Raw genomic sequence first — 24,649 nt, 5'->3', positions numbered from 1 at the left:
CATAGACATACCTCAAAAGAAGATATACATATAGCCAACAAATACATGAAAAAAGGCTCATTATCACTAACCATCAGGGAGAGGCAAATCAAAACCACAATGAGATTATCACCTGCCAACTGCTAGGATGGCTATTACCAAAAAGACAAAAGATAGTTAAGTGTTGGCGAGAATGTGGAGAAAAGGGAACCTTTGTGCACTGTTGGTAAGAATGTAATTAGTACAGCCAGTATGGAAAACAGTACGAAGCTTCCTCAAAAAAATAAAAATAGAATGAAGATACAATCCATCAATCCCACTTTTGGGTGCACAGCCAAAGGAAACAAAATCAGGATGTTGAATAGTTACGTGTACTCGCATGTTGATGGCAGCATTATTCACAGTAGCCTAGGTACCCACCATCAAATGAATGATTAAAAAAAGTGGGCCAGGCGCGGTGGCTCAAGCCTATAATCCCAGCACTTTGGGAGGCCGAGACGGGCGGATCACGAGGTCAGGAGATCGAGACCATCCTGGCTAACACGGTGAAACCCCGTCTCTACTAAAAAATACAAAAAACTAGCCGGGCGAGGTGGCGGGCGCCTGTAGCCCAGCTACTTGGGAGGCTGAGGTGGGAGAATGGAGTAAACCCGGGAGGCGGAGCTTGCAGTGAGCTGAGATCCGGCCACTGCGCTCCAGCCCAGGAAACAGAGCGACACTCCGTCTCAAAAAAAAAAAAAAAAGTGTGGTATATATACAACACAAAATAATAGTATACAGCCATTAAAAAATAAGGAAATTCTGTCATTTGCAAGGACATGGATGAGCCTGGAGGACACTGTACTAAGTAAAATAAGGCAGGCACAGAAAGATAAATACCACATGATCTCACTTACACATGGAATCTAAGAAGGTTGAACTCATAGAAACAGAGAGCAGAATAGCGGTTACTGGGGCCTGGGGGTGGGGGAACAGGAAAAGGGGGATATTGATCAAAGGTAACAATTTCAGTTAGATAGAAAGAATAAGCTTTAGTGATCTATTGCAGAGGATGATAATTATAATAAATAACAATGCATTGAATATTTCAAAATTGCTGAAAGAGTAGATTTTAAATGTTTTCACCACATAAAAATGGTGTGTGAGGTGATGGGTTTGTTAATGAGCACAATTTCATCATTCTATAATATAAACACATTAAGACATCATGTTGTTTTTCATAAATATATAATACATACAATGATTATTTATCAATTAAAAATTAAGGCCAGGCATGGTGGCTCATGCCTGTAGTCCCAGCACTTTGGGAGGTCGAGGTGGGCAGATCCCTTGAGGCCAGGAGTTCAAGACCAGCCTGGGCAACAGGGCAAAACCCTGTCTCTACTAAAATTTGCTGTGCACCTGTGGTCCTAGCTACTCAGGAGGCTGAGATGGGAGAATTGCTTGAGCCTGGGAGATCAAGGCTGCAGTGAGCCAAGATTGTGTCACTGCATTTCAGCTTGGGTAACAGAGTGAGACTCTGTCTCAAAAAACTTTCCTTTAAAATTGTTAATTAAATTTAAAACAAAAAAAGAAATGGTAGTAGCATCTAGAGGGGAAAAGGTTGTCCCCTACCTCACACCATTTCAATCAGAATAAAGAACTAAATGTTATCCTGGAAGGAACAGAAGGCAGAGAGGAAAGGAGAACACCCCCACCTCATACCATTTCAGTCAGAATAAAGAACTAAATGTTATCCTGGAAGGAAGGAAGAGGAGGCAGGGAGGAAAGGAGGAAAACGCTTTATTGGAATAATATTTAGGGGACTATCTCTACAACTGCGAGGTGGTGAAACCTTCTTAATAAGTAATGCAGGAAACCCAGATGCTGTAAAGGAAAAACTACATGACTACATAAAAGATGTTTTAAACAAGATCAAAAGACGAAAAATAATTAGCAGAAAAATACATGCAATATTTTATGACTTCAAAGGGTAAATATCCCTACTATACAAAGAGCTTGGCTGGGTGCAGTGGCTCACACCTGTAATCACAGCCGGGGATTGGGAGGCCGGGGCAGGCAAATCACTTGAGGTCAGGAGTTTGAGACCAACCTGGTCAATATGGTAAAATCCTGTCTCTATTAAAAAATACAAAAATTAGCCAGGTGTGGTGGCGCCTGTCTGTAATCCCAGCTACTCTGGAGGCTGAGGCAGGAGAATCACTTGAACCCGGGAGGTGGAGGTTGCAATGAGCCGAGATCATGCCACTGCACTCCAGCCTGGGCGACAGAGCAAGACTCCGTCTCAAAAAAAAAAGAAAAAGAAAAGAAAAGAAAAAAAGAGCTCCTATAAAATGGTTCAAAAAAAAAGAAAAAAGAAAAGGAAATATCTCCAGGAAATGGGAAAGAACACAATGGAAAACTTCCAGAAGAGGCACTGCCAATGGGCCACAGTCCACGAAGTGCAGGACGTGGCCTCACCCATTCAACAGGCAGTATGTCAGACAGGAGCAAAGCGTCCTCCCCTTCATGGCTTCAGGCATGTAAATTGCTATAACTTTCTGGGAATAGATCTCTCAGTAACTATTGAAACGTAAATGTTAAATATGCATACCCTTTGACCCACTAACACCGTTTAGTTCCCATTTGTGGGAATCCAGCCTATAGAAATGAAAGAAAGTGTCAGGACTCATGCATAGGAACGTGTCTCTCAGTACAAACTGTGGCAAAAAAACAGACACGAAATGCAATCCATCAGTGGGGAATTGTTGACTAAATATGTTGTATCCTCAGTACAGACTATTATGCAAACATAAAAAGAATAAATTTTTATCTCCTGACATGAGCAGATGTTGAAGACATATTACTAACTGAAAAGGAAAAAAAGGTGGAGGGTGTAATTACAGCACAAAAGGACTGAAAAGAACTTATTTTTCTGTATTGTTTGAATTCTTATGAGAGTTCATTTTGTAACATTAAAAAGCAAATTAAAAATATGGCTCATTCCAAGGTACAAAAAATTACTTTGGCAAATCAAAGTTTTTCAAAGTATCTTCAGACTCAAAGAAGTCAAAAAATAAGCTGGACACAAATACACACTACTTGTTCCTGTAGCAGCTGGAATGAAACCACAGTGAAAGAGCATTTGCTTTCCTCCTTAGAAGGGCCTCAGCACCTGACTTCGGAGAGAGCCCATTCCTTTGCCATGTTTTCCCCTACATGGTGGTTGTCATTGAACTCTTAGGGGACTAAGAATCACTTTACAACATTCTGTTCTCCTATTCAAAATGGGTCATGCTCCATATTTCTCAGAGTTATCACCCAAAATCATACATTTCAATGCTTGTTCAAATATGTGAATACCACCCAGTAAATGAGTAGGGATGCCATTATCCTCCAGGCGCTCGGTTACATGATCACCGACATTAAAGTCCTACAACTTAACCGTTCTGTAGTAGTTATGAAGACTGCTATCATAACAGTTACCAGATCAGATGACAATGTATCCATGGCCAGGTGGGAAGATGTGGACCCAGCAGGACCTAAAATCATGGCCAAGAGACCTCTGTACCACATGCTGACTCTCTTTGAGTGTTAGGTATTGTTAAAGAGGGAGTTTCTATTTGTCTGTACTGAGACTGAACATGAAGCACAGACTTTTATAAATAATACTTTTTTTTTTTTTTTTTTTTTTTTTTTGAGACGGAGTCTCGCTATGTCGCCCAGGCTGGAGTGCAGTGGCCGGATCTCAGCTCACTGCAAGCTCCGCCTCCCGGGTTTTTACGCCATTCTCCTGCCTCAGCCTCCCGAGTAGCCGGGACTACAGGCGCCCGCCACCTCGCCCGGCTAGTTATTTGTATTTTTTAGTAGAGACGGGGTTTCACCGTGTTAGCCAGGATGGTCTCGAACTCCTGACCTCGTGATCCGCCCGTCTCGGCCTCCCAAAGTGCTGGGATTACAGGCTTGAGCCACCGCGCCCGGCCACTTTTTTTTTTTTGAGACAGAGTTTTGCTCTTGTTGCCCAGGCTGGAGTGCAATGGCGTGATCTCGGCTCACTGCAACCTCGGCCTCCCGGGTTCAAGCGATTCTCCTGCTTCAATCTCCCAAGTAGCTGGGATTACAGGCAAGCACCACCACACCCAGCTATATATATATATATTTTTTTTGTATTTTTAGTAGAGATGGGTTTCTACATGTTGGTCAGGCTGGTCTCCAACTCCCGACTTCAGGTGATCTGCCTGCCTCGGCCTCCCAAAATGCAGGCATGAGCCACCACACCCGGCAGAAGTATTAATTTTTAAAAGTGTCTTAGTTTAGCAAAAACACGACAGAGACGTCAGTGAAATACCTTTGTGTTATAGCTGTCATTCTGTACACCTTGGACAACTCCATTCAGCAAACAATTTGGTTAGTTTTGAAGTCTCAATAACACAGCGGGAAAAGAAACTACTGTAGTCTCCCCTTATCCATGGTTTCGTGACCCTCAGTGAACTGCAGTTCAAAAACACGTGCGTACAATACAGTAAGATATTTTAGGAGAGAGACATCACTTTCACGACTTTTATTACAGTATATTGTTACGATTGTTCTATTTTATTATTAGCTATTATTAATCTCTTCCTGTGCCTAGTTTGTGAATTAAACTTTATCGTAGACATGGATGCATGCATAAGAAAACAGTATGTGTAGTGTTCACTACTATCCTCGATTTCAGGCATCCACTGGGGTGTTGGACCATATCCCCTGAAGATAAGGTGGGGGCACTACGTGGATTGAGAGGTACCTTCAGTGCTGCCCAGCTGTGGTAACAGCACTCACTGTGGTTCCCAGACAAGACCCTCTGGTCGTGAGCCCCCAACAGCCAGTGGTACTGCCATCCAGTTTGACAGATGGAAACCAACGCCAACTAGCCCGCCTGGAGTGGTACAAGTAAGCCTAAGATGCAAACTTTCAGCCAGTTAACTGTAAGTAAACCAACTTTTTGGTAAGGAGGAAACATTAACCTAGCTCTTGGGCAAGATAAGTGTCTTTATTATAAAAAGTGTCAATTCGCAGTCTTTACTGTAAAGCTGGTGGTATTATTAGATTCTTCCTTTCCACTAACACAAAACTCCCAGTACCGGAAGGCCCTTGTCAGGAGCAGGACCCGCGGAGGGGTCCGTGGTCAGTTCTGGGGCAGCTGCCGGGCAGTCTGTGGAATCAACTTCATTGCTCCCGTGCACCACACCCTAAGCGCACTGGTCCCTCCTGGAGTGCAGACCAGGCCCGGACCTCAGGGACTGGCACACCGAGGACAGGGGGCCAAAGGGAGAGGCGGCATCAGCACCGGAGACAGCGGCGGTCTCCCGAGGCTGGAACCGGGCGGGCGGCAGTGACGGCGGTGGGCACCCGGGGACGGGGTGAAGGGTCATGGGGGGAAGGGGCGGTTACCGGGCCGGACGGTCACAGGGATCGTGTCACCGGGGAAGGGGTGGGAGGTCAGGGGGTTTGGGTCACGGGATGGGGGGAAGCAGTCACCAGAAAACGGGGTGATGGGGGAGCGGGGGTGGGGGGAGGGAAGGCGGGAAAGGGGCAGTTAGCAGGTCCTGGGGAGACGGGTCGCAGGGGGAGGAGTCGCAGGGGGAGGAGTCGCAGGGGGGGTGGGCCCTCACGGGGGCAGAGTCACTGAGGGAGGGGTGGGTCTTTCCGGGGGGGTCATGTCACGGGGGAGGGTTCACTGAGGGAGGGGTGGGCGTTCACGGGGGTCGTGTCACGGGGAGGAGGTCCCTGAGGGAGGGGTGGGCGTTCACGGGGGTCGTGTCACGGGGAGGGTTCACTGAGGGAGGGGTGGGCGTTCACGGGGGATCGTGTCACGGGGAGGGGGTCCCTGAGGGAGGGGTGGGCGTTCACGGGGGTCGTGTCACGGGGAGGAGGTCCCTGAGGGAGCGGTGGGCGTTCGCCCAGCCGGGGTCACCGGGTGATGGGACGGAGAGAGGGGAGCGCGCGGCCGGGGAGCCTCGAGGGCAACCGGCGGGTGTGGGCGGTCGGGGGCCGAGGGTAGGGCCAACCCCTCAGGCCGGCCACGGCCCCGGCAGCGGATACGCGGGCCGTCACTCACCGCGGCTGCCGGGCGACGCAGCCAAGGGCTCCCGGCGCGGATGAGCGCTGCGACAGCGGACTGGGCGGCGAGGCCACCACAACCGACCAAACCGGCCGGCCGACGCGGAGCCAGTGCGCAAGTGCGGGAGCCGGCCCGGCACTGCGCAGGCGAGACTCGGACCAATCAGCGCCCAGCGGACCCGGAGGGGGCGGGGCGGGCAGGGCCAGGCCTCGGTCCGCGCCGGCGCGCGCCTCTGGCTCCGCCCAGAACTAGTTCGTTCGTTCGTTCGCACCCACTGGACACTGAGTTGTATTTGCCCGCCCGCCCGCCGGACAGCTGCTGAGCGCTGGTCACACTGACAAGCACAGCTAGCGGCTCCCTTCGTGGGTCCTACAGTCTAGGCGGGGAGGGGAGCACCAGGCAAAGCAGCCGGGATGGGGCGGGCTGAGGTCTGTTTTAAATCCGGCAGGGGAGTCGGGGTGCCTAGGAAGGTGAGATGTTACGTGGGATCCGAAGATCCACAAGAAGAGCCCTTTCTCTTGCCTGTGACCACTGAAATGGTGGGACATGTCCCTGGTTTCATCGTGTCCACTGTAGATAGTTGAGCTTTGGAACTGTGCATCAGGCTCCTCCCCCTGCATAACCTGCCCATCTACTTAAGAGTGAAACCCGTATCACTTACCACCTACCCATTTCTTCGTGGTACTTATCCCCTGAATTTTTTTATCTGACCTGCTAGCATGCAACCCCCTTTTTTATTTTGCTGACAACTATAACTTAGTTGTCTAAACTGCCACATAGTATGTATTTCATAAACAGCTGAATAAACCAGTAATTTATCCATCTCTGATCAGCTTTGATTTTCTTGAATAGCCAAGTATTGTTCTTCCGCCACTCCAGCACTAGTGGTAAAGCTGGCATGAAATACACTACATTAAACATTCATTGACTAGGGATAAAACAGAACCACACTACAGCTGGAGAAATAAGACAAATACTATTGTTCAGCCCAAGGTACTACTGGAGGAGGAGAACACTGGGGAGAAATGAATAAATGAATGAATGAATGCTCAGTTATGTGGGGTGGTCTTCAAAGGAGGAGAAATACTTTACAACAAAGGAGAAAAGTACAAAGTCAGGGAGACAGGAAAGGGCTGCAAAGGCGGAAGAAAGATGCTGCTCTGGGGGCTGGTCAGAGTGCAGGTGGCTACACAAAATCAGGCAGGACGTTGGAAATAAAGGTTCCCGAGTAGGGGACCATGTGACAAGCTGATAGGGCCTCATTTTAAAAATTAATCCATGGCCAGGCACGGTGGCTCACACCTGTAATCCCAGCACTTTGGGAGGCCAAGGCAGGCAGATCACTTGAGCCCAGGAGTTCGAGAACAGCCTGGTCAATATGGCGCAAGCCCATCTCTATTAAAAAATACAAAAATTAGCCAGGCGTGGTGGTGCGTGCCTGTAATCCCAGCTACTTGGGAGGCTGAGGCAGGAGAATCACTTGAACCTGGGAGGCGGAGGTTGCAGTGAGCGGAGATCACCCCATTGCACTCCAGCCTGGTGACAGAGTGACTGTCCCCACCCCCACCCTGCCCCCACCACACACACAAAAATTCATGCACTTGGCAAACTACGTAAACAGTTAAAAGGATGTGCATAACAGTGCAGAGTAAATACCCCTTGATCCTTTCCCCCCAGTCTCTCCCTCCACAGAGGCAGTGCTAACACAACATACAAGCGTCCCTCAGGACCTCCCATGGATGCCAAAATCCGAGAGGCTCAAGTCCTTGATGCAAAATGCATATAACTTGAAAACATCTTCTTGTATACTTTAATCTCTGGGTTACTTATAATACTGAGTGCAATGTGAATGCCATGTAAATAGTTGGTATACAGCATTGTTTCGGAAATAATAACCCCCCCAAAAAAAGGTCTCTATATATTCAGTATAGACACATTTTTGTTTCTAAATATTTTCGATCCTTGGTTCAACTCATGGACGTAGAATACACCACATGCAGGGGCAAATACTTGCAGGATATTCTACGCACATCCAGGCATACAACCAGCTCCATCCTGGTAGCATACTTCACAAACACGCCCCCCACCACAGCTGTACTTTCTTGTTTGTAGAGGCTGCACTACCTTCCGCCGAATGTATACAGCATGATCTACCCAATAGAATGCGACCTTCAGAAAAATGAATGTGGCCAGGGGGAACAGATGCTGCAGCAACAGCATAGCAGGACACCCCACAGCAAAGGAATCTCCCCTCCTGTTCCCTGGATCACAACGCCCAACTCTGGGATGCTGGTGGGCAGCTGTCACACGATCTGACATCTTGAGTAGGAGGTGACACAACACACTCTGGGCTCAGAGGCTACCTTAAGGTCTTGACGGCTGTGTGCAGGCACAATCACTTCACCCACTGGCCCCCGGTCGCTACTGGACAGCAAACAGAAACAGGCTCAAGGCCAGATAAGCCCGCCGTAGGGCCTGCTGCCACCGGCACACTTGGCAAAGACGTGATGGTGGGGTCAGGATGACAGAAACAGTAGCCTTTGCAAAACCTGCAGTCCTCTCCATTGGGAGTATAAAAGACGGACTCCAAGTGCAGCACCAAATGTTGCACTGGATCCTCAAGCCACCTTAGGAGAGGGGACATGGGGACGCAGAGGCCTTGAAGAAGGAAGTCACCCACCCCTGGTTACGTGGTTGGTAGGCATGGAGCCGCAGGTACACCAGGCACTGCAGTACAGACCCCCAGGGGCCAGGGGGCACCAGCCGGGCTTTGCAGCTGGCTTTCCCACCCACCCTGGTATCTGCACTATCACCTGCAGACACCAAGTGTGCACCCAGACCCTGGGAGCTTTCAATCTGGAAGACCTGAAGTGGAAGCCCAAAGCTGCAGGGCCATGTGGCCCGTGAACTCCCGTTTTTGTGGTGGGAGAAAAGATACCAAAACTAACCGTGGGCTTCTGGGATGCTTCTTTACTTTGCATAATGCGGGTATTTTCAATTAAAAGTATGCATTGATTTTTGTAATCAGATTTAAAACGAAACGAAGAAAAGTCCAAATGCAGAAGAAAAAGAGAAGCAACAATTCCCAGGCCACCTGCTCACAGGCGTTTTCGGTGGTGAGCACCTGTGAGCAGGTGTCCCTGCCCTTACTCGGGCACATGGACTGGGTGTGGAAGGACACTGGTGCCAGCATGGCCCCCAGGACAGTGACAACGGGTGCTGTGCGGGTGGCAGGCCACACGGGGCCACGATGGCCCCCAGGACAGTGATGACAGGTATTGTGCAAGTGGCAGGCCACACGGGGCCACCATTGCCCCCAGGACAGTGACGACAGGCACTGCGAGGCCACACGGGGCCACCATGGCCCCCAGGACAGTGACGATGGGTGCTGTGCGGCTGGCAGGCCACACGGGGCCACCATGGCCCCCAGGACAGTGACGATGGGTGCTGTGCAGCTGGCAGGCCACACGGGGCCACCATGGCCCCCAGGACAGTGACGACAGGTGCTGTGTGGCTGGCAGGCCACGTGGGGCAGGGCGGCGCCGGCTCTTTCCTCCACATGCGGCTTTGGGAAGCGGCTGCCTGGTGGACTCAGTGAATGTGGTTTCTGTTCCTTCCAGGTCCTTCTATGGCCACGGAAGAGTGGGTGAGGGGAACACCTCTGGCTCCAACATTACTTGTTTGGTTTTGTTTTTTCCTCACACAAATGAAAAACCCAATTAGCATCTCATTTTTACTGAAATACCAGTTTTCTATGAAAGACGAAATGATAACATATAGAAAAAGGTCACTTTATTTTGCCTTTTGTTTGGTAGGCTATCAATGCCCTTTAAAATCCTACTATTCAAGTACAAATGCTTATGTTTACAAAGTATTTACAATTTCAGTCTGGTTCCTTTCTATTTTAAAACACAACAGCTAACTGGTTACAACAGTTAACAAAATAATAATAAAGGTCACAAAAAGAGAAACCCCCGTCTTATCAGGCACCAAATCTGAACAAGGGCTTGGATCCAACCTTCTGCTTCCTGCCACATGCTTTAAAAACAGTCTGGCTTTCATTAGAATAAACGTCTTTCTTTAAAGAATAACAGGGCAACTGTTTCCCAGGGTGGCCAATTAGAGTCTGACAGTGTTTGGGCTGCTGCCTTTATAGTCCGTGTTCTCAAAGTTTCCAACTCTTACTTGCCGTATTGGAATGAACCCAGATTCACAAGGGGCCTAGACAACAGCTTCCTGAATGCGTACTTAATTCTTAGGTTAGAAACTTTAACCTTTAAAATGGAAGGCCAAGAAAATAATATACTGAAAGGAGAATTTTTACTTACAAGACAAAGTGAAATTAACTCAGGTCAACGGTAGCATCTAGAAGTTACTAAATTGAGTGCTACGAGTAAAAATATGTCCATATTTTGTATTAGGGAACAGCCAAAGGAAACACACTTGAGATCTCGACAGGAGACCCTCACTGACGTGAGATCGGGGCTGGAACTCCACATTGCAAATATTCAGAATCCTGTTCATCACTCCAAAAAAGCTTTTGAGAGATGTTGCTAAATTCTCTTGTAGTGTTTCAGATTAATAGAGCGCTTTTACTTAAGTTATGGCTAGGATATTCTAAAGTAAGTGCACTCAACATTTTATCTTCACCTATAAAGAGAACAGCAAGATTTGGGAAAGACAAAAAAACCGAACAGGGCACGCAAATTAAAACAGATGACAAAGGCAGAATTCCTAAATACTTCAGTTCTGCACATTTCTGGATGAGGAGGAGTAAACATTTCCACCGGGAGCCAGATCCGAGGCCCACAGAGCGGCCCTCCCTCCGGCAAGCTGCGCTCTCACGGCACATGCCGAGTCAGGGAGAACGGGTTTGGTTAGAAGAAACAGATTCCAGTCCTCTGCTTTGATATGTTCACCTAACTAAAAGATTAATTTCTTCTGTTTTATCAAAGCTTGATTTTTACTTTTCTCCAAATTTCTTATCAAGAGCTCAAAAGTGAGCTCCCCAGTTGATTTCACTGAATCCTGCCGTATCGCTGTCCACAGAAACATATGGGACAGAATACCTTCCTCAATGTCACTTAAAGTGAGAGAATGGGGAGGAAGCAGATGAAATACAATGTAAAAATGGAAAATCTTTATTGTGCCGTAACTGATTTTTAGTATACAAAAAATCCTAATATAACCTAATTTCCTGGACCAAATAATGTAAAATAGGCCAAAATCAAGCCAGAGTACAAAGGATATTATTGGATATGGACCTTTTTGTTTTGGTGAAAACTTCAAAGGAAGGAGACATTGTCAGTCAATCAATTCCACTAAAATTGCATTTATTTTCTCGTCATAGTAAAAAAGGGAAAAACAGTAGCAAATACTGGGCTTCCTTTCTTCCACAACAGCAGAACCATACAAGCTTATCTGAGAGACAATCTGCTGTCACAAGTCCACAAGGAAGAGCTGACTGGGCCCACCGCTATAGCCAATACTTCCAGAATCACAAGCCCGCCTTTGTCAAAGGGCTGGCTGTGGCAGCAAGGGGTGTCTGTCACATTCGCCCTGGCTCCCTGAGTCCAGGCCCATCGTCCCCTCAGCCATGACATCTGTACTAACGTTGCCTCTGCGTGGTCCTCTGGGCCTCACGCCAGCCATGGCGGAGCGTCCCAAAGGTTCTCAGGAGCTGTTTAACACACTACATCAAACACCAGCTTCCTCCAAAAGCTGGAGATACATCTTGAGTGCACTGAGTTAGGCATCAGTCCCAGAAGTTTCCATTACACGAAAGCCAATCCCATTGCGGGGTGGGCCTGGGGGAAGCCACTGTTGGCTGCTCTTTGGAATAACAGTGCAATGGCTGATGATTTCCCTTGAACACAAGCCAGGAACGTGCCTTGCGTGTTTAGGTGGGTGTTAGGACATTTCTCTTAAAAGTTAAGTCACATTTTAGGAGGGAAGGAAAGAACCATATTGGCTTTCTTTGGAATGGAAAACCAATCTCGGATGATTTACTTTAGACAGGCCTTCTCCTCTACGAAGACCATGAGGCATTTTTCAGTAAGGTATAAAGAACTAAACTCTGGCACGTGGCACGTCTTATCTTTAGAAAGTCCACTGTATGCTCCTCACACGCTAGACGGCTTCTGTGGCACGCAAAGCACTACACGCTCACAAAGAAATTCGGAATGGCCTTCAGAACACAGGACTAGGCTCTGGGGGACCGGTGCGGGTGGGGTCTGAAAGGCGAAATGATTTAGAGGAAACCGCGTTGTCACTTTTTCCATGAGTCACATAGTACAGAGAAGGGGGCGCTCCATAAGGATCATTTGTCCTGCAGTGCGGGATGCATTTTAATAAAATGATTACACTACTTTGTTTCAATTATATCTTTCCCAGTGCTGAATATCTTGCATGACATTGTCCCGAGGTTCACAAATAAAGCGTTTTCTGTGAGGAAGGTAGTTTTGCTTTAGATGAGAGGCAGCCCTGCTGCCCTGACTACTGGCACGGAGGCTTAGTGGGTGTCTTTAGCCTGACAGCAGGGACCCTCATCTGTAACTTGGGCTGCTGGCTTGGGCTGTCAGAACTGGTGGGCACCTGGGCTGGGTTGGGAGTGCCTGGGGTCTGGAGCGGGGCCGATGCCGTGGTCACCACTTGCTGCTGAATGAGTTTCTGCTGAACCACCTGGGCAGTCGCGGTCACTGCAGGGATCATCTGCACCTGTTGCCCGGCCGCTGTCGCCTGCGTGAGCGCCACAGTCTGTGGAGAAGCCTGAGCCGAGAGAGTCAGAAAACACACATTGCCCAGGAAACTCAGTCCAGGGACAGGACAGGGGACGTTCTTTGGGATGGGGAGGGCTCGAGAAGCTTCACTGACTATGCTTTTATGACATGGAGAATGACCAGTCACACAACAATATGACCTCTGGTTTCTAACTAAACACAAGGGGAAAATTAAAAGACGGTTGCTTTTAGACTAACACCAGATGCCTCTGGGGAAAAGGTGAGAGTTGGGTCAGGGACTGATTTTGTTGTTGTAGTAAAGCTTTTAATACAACCTGGATTGTCGAAATCTATATGCCAGTGTGACTTTGAACAAAATTTAAAAAGTTTAAAGCACTGCTTTACATTTGAAGCACTGTGCTAAAGTCATATTGTGGAGCATCAGCGACAACAATGAAAGCGCCGGAAAGGCTTCTGTGGGAGGCAGGGCCCCTGTGCCCACAGCGTCTCTGCTCACAGGCAGGCCCCCGAGCAGAGCCTGCTTGCCTGAGGCCTGTGCCTCCCTAAAACCACAGGGCAGTGTCTGCAACTTGCAGGACACACTCGCAGTAATCGGTGGACGAAGGGTCCTGGGAGTGAGCCCAAGGAGAGGCTCCCTCAGTGCGGCTGACACAACACCCCAAAATGCTTGTTCACTCTTCTTCTCATTATTAAGCATATCTAGTTTTTCCCCTGAAGTTAATGTTTTTGTGTGTATCACAAAAATCAAAAGTGATTCCCTCATCATGACCTCAGATGAAAACAACCCATTCTCTGACCTAGGAAATGTGAGGTTTCCACCTTGTCTACACGTCCTACCTGCTGGGAAGCAGAGGCAACTTGCTGGATGCTGGCCACGGGTGTTTGCTGCTGAACAACTTGAGGAAGTTTTGCAACCTTTGACAAAACAAAAAAAGCCAAACATAGAATTCAAAGGAGCATGTGCACAAAAAGATTTTTCCTCCCTTTCGGTCCTTCTCAGTTAATGCAAAAAACACAACGACCAGGTGACACAAAAGAGCAATTCTCATACTGTGCCCACCTGCAGCAGTGAGACAGAAAGTCGCTCCACTGCATCGTGAGTCAACTGACTGCCTCCCCAATTTGCTATCACTCATCATTTAAGCTTATTTTTGGTCTCATATTTCAGACACATTTTTTCTTTTCACAAAAACTACTCCAAGTTTATATGAAAGAATCAGACTGAGGATGGTAAGTATTTGAGCGTCTTGTGAGTCCCAAGAGCTCCGCATGTGAGTCCCAAGAGCTCTGGACAGCGTTCCAATAATGAGCTGTACAGTGCAGCTCGGGCAGCCAGCTGAAATGGGGAACCCAGAGATGTACCAAGGTTTTGAGGCTGGTAATTTTTCATTTTTCTACATTTTTCTTAGTCATGATTGAATATGACTATTTATAAAGCAGTGCTTTCCACCCAGTGCCCACTTTCTGTGCATTTGCTATTGCATGCGTCTCCCGCTGTCTTGATGTAGTAAGTGGCTCTGGGCCATCTGTGTGTCCTATCAGCACCGTCAGGGCATGCACCCAGAGCACAGACAGGCTCCAGCGTGGACAGCTGCTGGGGGCCCTGATTTCAAGGGCCCTCCCTGCACAAGGCCCTCATGGACCCTGGCCTCTTGGTGGGTCCTATTTCTTATAGAACACGGAAGAAAATAATATTTCCCAAGATAATTCTGGGAAAAATGTGAAATCATATGATTTACTCATACATCAACAAAGATCCAAATAAATGTTAGTCCTTACTAAAATTAAAATCAATCAGAAGGCATTTACTAGTTTACTGTCACTTAAAAGAAACAATTATAAATAAGATTCACTAAGATAAGAAGTGCCCTGAGCGCCTCCTGTGGAACTGACGAGAAACAAAGATGCGGCCGGTGTTCCAGGGCCCATCTCAAGACCACAATGGCCCAGGACTTACTTGGCACAGCACTGAAAATCCTGAGACGTCTTAAGTAAAGCACTTGAAATGTACCAAGAAACCTGCAAAGAGTCAGGAACTGCCAGTCTCCAAACCTAAGCACAGGCGGGCACCACGAGCCACAGAGCAGAAAAGCTGCACAACCTCTGCTGGGATCACCGGCCACATGGAGATGCACACTATGGTCTTCAGGGTCGCATAGGACACAGCTGAACAGACACCAGGTATAGGCCAGCTCTCGGTGGGGAGCTCGCAAAAGAGCCCCATGCTACTGCCAGCTGCCATCCTGGAGGGAGACACTGTCCCCACAAAGGTACCCAAAAGCTGCAAAGAAGGCACCCCCTTCCTCCAGTGGCATCTGTAAGAAAAGCACCTGCCCTAAGCCTCAGTGCCAGGGAGCAGAGAGGAGCAGACACAGATTCAGAGGCCAGGTGGGTGACACCTGAGAGCCGAGCGCAAGCCCGAGCCACACACTGAGCGGCGTTCCTGATGCCACCCAAAGGTACCTGCAGAAGCAAAAATCCACCTCTGCCCCAGGCCACAAGGAGTCCCTACAGACGCAGCACATTTCAGACAGGGTAATCACCAGATTCAGAAAACCACTGGGCTCACTCTGTGAAGCCTGCAAACAAGAGACTATAAACAAAGATCAGGCATATTTGGGAACTTCTGAAAATAAAATAATAAATCATCAAGATAAAAATTCGACAGACAAGCCTGAGAGATTTGACCTAACCAAGGGGAAAATGAGTGACTGAGGAGAAAGAGCGAAAGACATGACTCAGCGTATGGTACAATGAGACAGACACAGAAAATATAAAAGCTGCTGAGAGACCCGGAGGTCAGAGAAAACAGGACAGGGGCAACAGCTAAACAAACAGTGGCTGCTCACTTCCTAAAGAGATGAGAGAGACTGCCCCAGATTCAAGAAGCTTGAGCATCGGAAAGAAAATGCGAAACAACGAAGACAAAGACAATGTCTCAGTAACAGGCAGAGGGCGGGGAAAAGAGAGGCGACCCTGGAAGAGTGAAAGGCTGGACAGACGCCGGCTCCTCTTCAACAACAAAAGCAGCCACAGTGAGGAAACGATACAGTGAATGCACTCAGAAAGCAATGCCGGCCGGGCACGGTGGCTCATGCCTGTAATCCCAGCACTTTGGGAGGCCAAGGCAGGTGGATTACCCGTGGTCAGGAGTTCGAGACCAGTCTGGCCAACATGGTGAAACCCCACCTCTACTAAAAATACAAAAATTAGCTGGGCATGGTGGTGCGCGCCTGTAGTCCCAGCTACTTGGAAGGCTGAGGCAGGAGAATCTCTTGAACATGGAAGGCGGAGGTTTCAGTGAGCCGAGATCGTGCCACTGCACTCCAGCATAGGAGAGTGAGACTCTGTCTTGAAAAAAAAAAACAAAAACAAACAAAAAAAGACAATGCCAATTGGGAATTCTGTACTAAGCAAAACTGTCTCCCAGGAACAAGAACGACACACAGGCATTTTCAAGCACTTAAGGAAATTCCAAAGGATGGGTCAAGTGGAAGGAAAGCAATTCCACATAAAAAGTCCAAGATGAAAAAGGACAGAATTATGGCCACGCATGGTGGCTCACACCTGTAATCCCAACACTTCGGGAGGCTGAGGCAGGTGGATCACGAGGTCAGGAGTTTGAGACTAGCCTGGCCAACACGGTGAAACCCATCTCTACTAAAAATATAAAAATTAGCCGGGCCTGGTGGCACGTGCCTGTAATCTCAGCTATTCAGGAGGCTGAGGCAGGATAATCGCTTGAACACAGGAGGCGGAAGTTGCAGTGAGCCAAGATCGCACCACTGTACTCCAGCCTGGGCGACGGAGCGAGACGCTGCGTCAAAAAAAAAAAAACGAAAAAGGACAGAATTAAAACGCACGCTAACAGCAGCATTTGAAATGAACAAACTGAGCTACTGTGTGATAAGATCATCGCTGGAGAACAGGTTGGAGGCAACCGTTAACTTCATACTCTGATACAGAAGTGTGCACATGGAGATTTTAAGGTAACCACTTAAAGAACAGAAAGAAAATACAAAATTTTTCACTGGCAGAGGGGCAAAAATTGACAAAATAAAAAATAAAAAAAATTTTAAAAGGTGGCTCAAAAGAAGGCAAGGAAGGGAGGAAAGAAAAAACAGAACAAGCAAGACAAACAGGGTCCAAACAAAAGAGAAGCCAGAAATTCAAACATACCCACCCTTATACCCACCCTTATATACAGACGAGTGGGCACATGTTTCAGGTAAGAGTCACAGACGGAAGGCCTGACCTCACCGCAGTGCCGGACCTGCCTGCGAGCTGCTCAGAGGAGTGACGCGGGGCACACAGAGAATGGCTGACAACAAGGAGGGAAAAATACAGACCAGAAACTTCCAACAGGAGGGTGATGCTTTACTCATACAAGGCAAATAGGCTTCAAGACCAGAGATATTACTGAAAATAGTAAGAGTCATTTCAAAATAACAAAATTTAAAACTTTAAACTTAAATGTGGCTAATGAAAAACCATCTAAGATATAAAGCAAAACCAGAGAGAAAGGTAAGGAGAAACAGATAAATGCATACTCAGAACGGGACATCTACACACGCTTCTCAATACCTAGTAACACAAGTGATTGGCAGGACACACAAGACCGAAATGACACAAAGAGTAAACTTGACCCAGTCACAACAAAACCATCTTACAACTGGAACCACCCTGAAGACTGCTTTGGAAGGACACAGACCATTTTTTAAAACTGACTGTATTTAGCAGATAGCAAGTTTCCACAAATTCCAAAGACTGAACTCATTCAGACCTCATTCTCTGATGATACAATGAAGATTTATTTTTAAGTCAATAATAAAAAGTAACTGGAAAACCTCACCTGGAAATTAAGAAACACTTCTTTAAAGAACCCAGGGAATAAAGAAGAAATCAAAATGGAAATTCAAAAATATTTAAGACTGAAGGAAAACCAAATAATAAAATTTGCGAAATAAGCTCAGGTGGTATTCCATCTTAACAAGTTAGAAAATGAATAGCAAAATAAAAGAAAGGAAAGGAAGTAAAAACCCTGGCAAAAGCCTGGCATCGTGGCACACACCTCCGGAGGCTGAGGAGGGAGAACTGCTTGAGCTCAGGAGTTCAAGGCCAGCCTGGGCAACACAAGCAGGAGCCCGTCTCAGAAACAGACCTGACAAGGCAGGCAGAGCGCTCGAACGAGGCCGTGCCGCCCGATGCCGTGAGGCAGCACACATGAGAGCAGCAACTGAACTCATCCATGCACAACGACAACCACCACAGGATCCCGTGAGTCACCCCAGAACACAGCGATGATTGAACATCACAGGATTCAACGACTATAACCCGCTACAATAGTCCATCTGTCCACTGTACTAACAGCCCTCGCGCATGCCTGTACTCATGGGGCTGGCTTTATTGGAGGAGACAAAATCATCTGATCCAAGTAATTACAGTATTTGTTGAAGGTGACAGTACAGAAACAGAGAGCAGAAAAGGTGAACAGGAAGGGGGTGTGAGCAAGGCTGGTAGGGACACAGGTGCAGAGGAGCAAGTGCAGAGGGGTGCACAGGCCAGCAGACATCCACACCCCCATACCCTCCACCCAGCCACACACATACCCACAACCACAGAGTATCCTGGGGGACGGATGGCAAAAAGGAAGCAGGAGAGATGGCAACAACCAGGGAAGGGGTGCGGAGGAGGGGCTGACGGCAGAAACAGGAAGTGGCTGGTCCAGGTCTCTTCTGGAAGTCAAGCACACACAACTGCCTGCCAATGGGCTGGACCTGTATGGGTGACTGTAGGGGTTTCTCAAGTAGGCAAAGGTCTGCAGAGACAGCTGTCCTTCCTGAGCCAGAAGCCTCTGGTAGGAGCAGGTCAGGCGTACACACCTGAGGGCTGAGGTATCAGACATCTCCATGGATCTGTCAAAGGCAGGTAGGATGAATAATCTGGAACTCAGGACAGTAAGTGGCTGCAGACATGAATCTGGGCGTCATTCGCACCGAGACAGGACTTAAAGCCTTGAGGCTAGAGGAGATGTGTAAGGGAGGGAGTTCATACACACGGGCTTTAAACAAGACAAAAAGCACCATTAACAAAGAGGAACAGAAACTTCCAGCAAAGTAGGAAAGAACAGAATTTTCTTACTCTGACAAAAAACACAGCAAACACCCTACTTCACAGTGACATATGGACTCTGACATTCACCACTGTGCTGCAGGTCCCAGCCAGCACAGTAAGGTGGGAGCACAATAAGGCGGGAGCACAGTAAGGCGGGAGCACAATAAGGCGGGAGCACAATAAGGCGGGAGCACAGGCGGGAGCAAGCAAGGGTTTAAGATGGGAGAAGTAGATCTCACGATTTACACGTGATACAACTGTATACGAAGGAAATGCAACGAAACCAAATCCTAAGATAAATTATTCAAATAACCGGAATCTAGCAAGGCGGCCAGAATAAAAAACCAATGTACAAAAATGTACAACAGCCAGAGACAGAAAACAGAAATTAAAAGCATACGATTTACAAAAGCATCAAAAAATACTGATTAAGAATAAAGCTAACATAATATATAAGACTTTCACAAAAAAAATTAGAAAACTTCACTAAAAGGCATTAAAAAAGACTTACAGCCGGGCGCGGTGGCTCAAGCCTGTAATCCCAGCACTTTGGGAGGCTGAGACGGGCGGATCACGAGGTCAGGAGATCGAGACCATCCTGGCTAACACGGTGAAACCCCGTCTCTACTAAAAAATACAAAAAACTAGCCGGGCGAGGTGGCGGGCGCCTGTAGTCCCAGCTACTCGGGAGGCTGAGGCAGGAGAATGGCGTGAACCCGGGAGGCGGAGCTTGCAGTGAGCTGAGATCCGGCCACTGCACTCCAGCCCGGGCGACAGAGCGAGACTCCGTCTCCAAAAAAAAAAAAAAAGACTTACAAAAAATGTATCATATTGGTGAATCTGAAGCCAAGACTGTAAAGATGTTAACTCTCCCCTAAACAGAGCTACAGAATCAATGCAATTCTAACAAAAACTTTCAGCAGTTTTGATTGTAGTGCATGAATTAAGCTAACTAAAATTAACACGGAAGGGCGAAGAGCCAAGAACAGGCACCTTACACCCAAGGAAGGGTGTGGCAGGAGGACTCGCCCTCCAGACACCAAGTGTCACGGCCACTCAGAGCGAGAGTGCAGTAGGACCAGCACGACCTCTGAGACACAAAGCCCTGAATGTCCCCACAGGATCTCGGGTGGAGGCGGCACTGTGGATTGATGGATGACAGAGTGGGCTTTTTAATAAATGGGGCTGAAAATAGGGTGTTCATAGGGCACATCAAATTGAATTCCTGTTTCTATCTCAAACCCAAAAACCAATTCCAGGAGGGTGGAAGACCAGCTGAGAAAGTAAAACTCCCTCGCTCTTAGAGGAGGATGCAGGGAGGCAACTCCATAAGCTCTGGGAGGAAGCAGGACATAAAAGCTCTAGGCACACAGGAAGACGGGAGGGCACACTGCACACATGAAATCAGGAACTCCATTCTCCCAAAGACACCAGGTAGAACTTGATGAACAAGAAATATCAAAAAATAAAATAAAATATATTTTTTAAAAAGACACTAGGAAGGGAGAAGAGGAACCTGGAACTGGGAGATGGCAGCTGTACCCCCCAGAGCTGGAGATCGACATCCAGAACATGAAGGCAAAGCTGGCGGCAGCCGGAACAGGCACCTGCAGAGAGGAGCCTTCCCAGGAGCCAGCGGGGCTGAAACCTGAGGCCAGGAGACAACACTTCCCTCCAGTACACCACCTAGTGGAGCCACCGAGAGCTGGGAGCTGGCAAAGCCCACGAGACATACAAGCCAAAGGCCAGGCACCCACTCCTGACACGTGGGCCCTCACCCTGTTCCCCACTCACCTGGATCTGGGTCTGCACTTGCTGGGCCCCGGCCAGTTTCTGGGCCTGGGAGATGGGTGTGGTAAGAAACTGGGTCTTAAGGGCTGGCTGTGCGGCGTAGGCGACCTTCTGCTGCGCGCCAGGGGTGGTGATCTGCTGTGCAGTGATCTGGGGAGAGACTGCGAAATTAGGGCCGCAGAGACCACGCTGCGCTCAAGACTCCCGGGACTCCTGACTGCTCTGGGCCCTAGGGCAGAACCCAGCCCCTTTCCAGCCTACCTCCCAGACCAACCCTGTGTGTACCCACATCCCCTGCCCTCTGCGCCTGACGCTGCCTCCTGGCAAACCTCTGCCCACGCGGCCTGGCCACCAGCTTCTCCTCCAGGAGGCCCGGCAGTTGCCTGCACCCTACCCCACCCGGGATGCTGCTCCCTGCATAGCTGGGCTGGTGGGGCACCCTGACACCCTTGGCACACCTGCGCAGGGCTGCTACTTAGGTGACTGAAACTGATCACAATCTCTCAAATCCAATTTAAGAATTTGGCAGACATAGAGAAAATATTTAGTACAAGGGGTAACAAACTGGTATGCACAATTTTTGCATATCATATTGTGCACGTCTGAAGTTTACGTATCTGATGTATCAGCCATGCTATGGGTAAGTAGGGGTTTCTAACATCTAAGGGCGTTTCTGTCCAATCGTAGGAACACAGCCTGGCACTTCAGCTGCAGCCTTCCACTGCTCCCTCAAGCACAGCTCAAGCCTGAGGGACCACGCCCACCTGTGCATCAGCGTGGCCACATCTGCCCATGGACCACCATGATGCACCCAGCGGCTGCTGACCAGGCCTGGGAGGTAAGTCCCAGTACCATCTCCTTCTTCTAGAGGTAAATAAATGCAGATGACCATCCCGACCCAAAGGACATGCACTTCCCTGCAGCGGTCGTGCCGAGTGGGGATGCAGGCTGGTCTTCGGAACCCAGCCACTGCGGAGCTGATGGCATTACCCAGACACCCTGTGCCTCCCGGCTTGTGTTCCCTCAGTGCTCACTCCCTCCCGCTCTGGGTTCCAAAGACAGCTCTGCTTCCAGCTCCCCACAGAGCACGCCATCGCTGGCAACCAGCAGGGCTTCACCACAGGGTTCCTGAGCACTGGTCTTCTGCAGGAGGTGGCAGCGGCTCACAGCACAGCCAGTGTCCAGCTGGTGTGACACAAAGCACCCTGGGCCCGCTGGAGTCAGCCAGCCGCCTTTTACTGGCCCTGTGATCTGGGCAAGTCCTTTTCTCTAAGCCTCAGTTTCCTCAAAACAACATCCTCCATCTTGAAGATGAGCACCAGGTGCCTGCAGGGGGCCAGCTCAGCGGTCAGGGAACAGGGTAGCTCCCCGCACAGTCATGTGGCTTCCCATCAGAGCCCACCTTCTAACTCTAGCCAGAGAGCAGTGCCAACAGAACATGGGGTCTGCCGGGCGCGGTGGCTCAAGCCTGTAATCCCAGCACTTTGGGAGGCTGAGATGGGCGGATCACAAGGTCGGGAGATCGAGACCATCCTGGCTAACACGGTGAAACCCCGTCTCTACTAAAAAATACAAAAAACTAGCCGGGCGAGGTGGCGGGCACCTGTAGTCCCAGCTACTCAGGAGGCTGAGGCAGGAGAATGGTGTGAACCTGAAAGGCGGAGCTTGCAGTGAGCTGAGATCCGGCCACTGCACGCCAGTTTGGGCGACAAAGCGAGACTCCGTCTCAAAAAAAAAAAAAAAAAAAAAAAGAACATGGGGTCTGAGGGCCCACACCAGCAATCCAAAGCCCGGGACTTGGGCTGGGTGTCACCGATGAGCCACCATAAGCAGATGTCCCTGGAGGCAGAGCTGTCTCACCACTGTATGTCCCTCACGTCCTTCAACATAGCACTGGCTGCTGAGAGGCACAGGTGTCGTCTCAGGGAGCTGGCTGAGCCTGCAGACACCCTCGGAGCCCGGTGCCCTGCTGCACCCCCATCCACGTCAGTCCCTGGTGTGTATTCTCCCCTTTCACCACGAACATGCACAGAGGCCGCATTCTCTCTGGGGTCCAGACCATGTGGCGTCCCTGTCCTCCACTAGGAGTCCAGGCGGGTCCTGTGGTGTGAGCTGCGTCTGCTTCCCTGAGCCCACTGGCCCCCATCATGTAACTGCATCCCCTGTGTCTGTCCCAATGCCATGCAGGCTTCTTACCTGGCACCCAGCCATCCTCACAGACCATGCCCCTTCCACCCCCCTGCCAAGACCTCAGCCTCACTTGTCACATCACACACAGCGTTCACCTTTAAAACGAAGGAAAAACCAACAGGGATGACCACACTAGCACCTCCAGCCCTCCTTGAAGCCACCCTCTGAAAAGCCTGGGCTGCCACAAGGGGCCTTGTCTGCTCAGGACCCTCTCCTCCAGCAGCCAGCTTTGCCTTGGCATAGACCCAGAGGTGAGAATCTCCCAGCCCCAGTACCTTCTGCTGGACAGCTGCCGGGCCCTGGGCAGCCTGCGGCTGGATGGCCTTCTGCTGCTGGACGGCCTGCTGTTTCAGCTTCAGCAGCTGCTGCACGTGCACAGGCTGGGCCACCACGGTCTGTCCTGCAGGCAGCAAAAGCCGCTTAGTCAGCACATTGGGGAAAGAGCTCGAGGCTCACGCCAAGCTGTTCCAACGGACTCACCTCTACAGAAAATAATAAACTATGAAACTCTATGGAGACAAGTAAGCCATCCCGTAACTACATTAAAATGTTTCTGGGTTCACAAATTACACTTAATTAAGATGGAAATTTCAAAATGTTAACAGTTCAACTGAGGACCAAGCCTTGTGCCTGGAAAGCGACAAGGCATGTTTGTGCCAGAACATGTGACGGCTCAAGTGGGTGGGTGCGAGGAAAGAACACAGGTTGCTGGCGACCACTGCCACCAGAGAGGCCTATGAAACCGGGCTCAAGCCCAGGAGGGGAGGGTGTGCTGGGGCCGGCACCTGCTGCCTTCTGTGGCTGACCGATCGCCACGCTGATCCCCGCGACGTTCATGGGCAGGGTGGTGACTCCCGGCGAGGACACCACAGCTGCCGGGACGGACACCACTGGAGGCTTCGCCAAGGCCACCTGGGCTGGCTGGGGTGCCTGGGTCTGCATCTGCCCTTGCGCCTGCAGCTGAGAAGTGGGAACCCGGGTCTAAACAGTAGAAATAATGGGAGAGTCCAGAGAAATTCAGGACATGGTATGTCTCTCCAAATACTTCCCCACAAGAGGTCATGCCATGAGAAAATTTACAAAGATCAACAAAGTTGAAAGTAGCCCGACATAAAAGGAAAACCGAGTGATCTGCACGCCTCAGGGAAATGTCGAGTCACAGGTCAGCCTGTGCTTCTGAAGCTCCCGCAAGACCTGCAGGCTCATCACACGTGCTGCTGCGTCCAGATGTCAGTGATCTCGTGGGACATCACCTTCACTTCCCTCCATCTCCTGAACCGCACCAGTAACCACATCCTGACCCATTTCCCACAGAAGCCTTCACTTCCTGTTCCTTCAGCGACCACCCAACATCGGCCTGTCCCTCACTTCAAAATGACTGCCACAGCCTCCCGTCCCACACATTTTCTCTTAAATTACTATTTTAAAAATGGTAAGTGGAAATAGCTCTATTGTTGTATGTATAAAGACTAAGATTATGTAAGAAAATACAAAGTAAAAATTACCCACACTCCTCGAACTACTCACATCTGAATGTTAAAACTGGTATTTAGCCTTCAGCCACTGTTCCTATCCATGTGGCTCACCGTGAAAGTGTGCAAAAGTGACATGAATTATAAATATTTTGAAATCTGTTTCTCTTCCCTTTACAAAAAACCACTTTCAAAGTTGCTTAATATTCCATTGTTTGGATGATACATAATTTACTTAATGAAATTCTTAGTAATGGACATTTAATTTCCTCTAACATTCAGGA

At 49.0% G+C, this 24,649-nt stretch overlaps 2 protein-coding genes across 65 annotated transcripts in view; both read right to left on the bottom strand.

Moving 5' to 3' along the window:
* LOC102146045 (putative EP400-like protein) overlaps positions 1–6,172 on the bottom strand; it is a 53,982-nt gene extending 47,810 nt beyond the window's left edge. For 30 of the 31 annotated variants that reach the window (XR_010579678.2, XR_012420866.1, XR_012420862.1 and 27 more), the window contains exon 1: positions 6,056–6,172. The gene's annotated coding sequence lies outside the window, so the exon portion shown is untranslated. Of the gene's footprint in view, positions 1–4,306; positions 4,450–6,055 lie in introns of all 31 variants that reach the window. The other variant, XR_012420877.1, reaches the window with a different exon arrangement.
* A 3,663-nt stretch (positions 6,173–9,835) lies between these two features.
* EP400 (E1A binding protein p400) overlaps positions 9,836–24,649 on the bottom strand; it is a 135,017-nt gene continuing 120,203 nt past the window's right edge. For 33 of the 34 annotated variants that reach the window (XM_065525078.2, XM_065525092.2, XM_065525097.2 and 30 more), the window contains 5 exons: positions 23,679–23,874; positions 23,169–23,293; positions 20,707–20,853; positions 13,636–13,713; positions 9,836–12,826 (listed from right to left, as the gene is read on the bottom strand). In XM_065525078.2, coding sequence (XP_065381150.1) covers positions 12,554–12,826; positions 13,636–13,713; positions 20,707–20,853; positions 23,169–23,293; positions 23,679–23,874 — 819 coding nt within the window. In that variant the 3' untranslated portion in view covers positions 9,836–12,553. The remainder of the gene's footprint in view (positions 12,827–13,635; positions 13,714–20,706; positions 20,854–23,168; positions 23,294–23,678; positions 23,875–24,649) is intronic. The other variant, XM_065525082.2, reaches the window with a different exon arrangement.

The sequence above is a fragment of the Macaca fascicularis genome, chromosome 11 (assembly GCF_037993035.2).
Source record: "Macaca fascicularis isolate 582-1 chromosome 11, T2T-MFA8v1.1".
Classification (NCBI taxonomy): Eukaryota; Metazoa; Chordata; class Mammalia; order Primates; family Cercopithecidae; genus Macaca; species Macaca fascicularis.
Note: the sequence above shows the minus strand (reverse complement) of the source record. Positions and strands in the feature narration are given on the sequence as shown.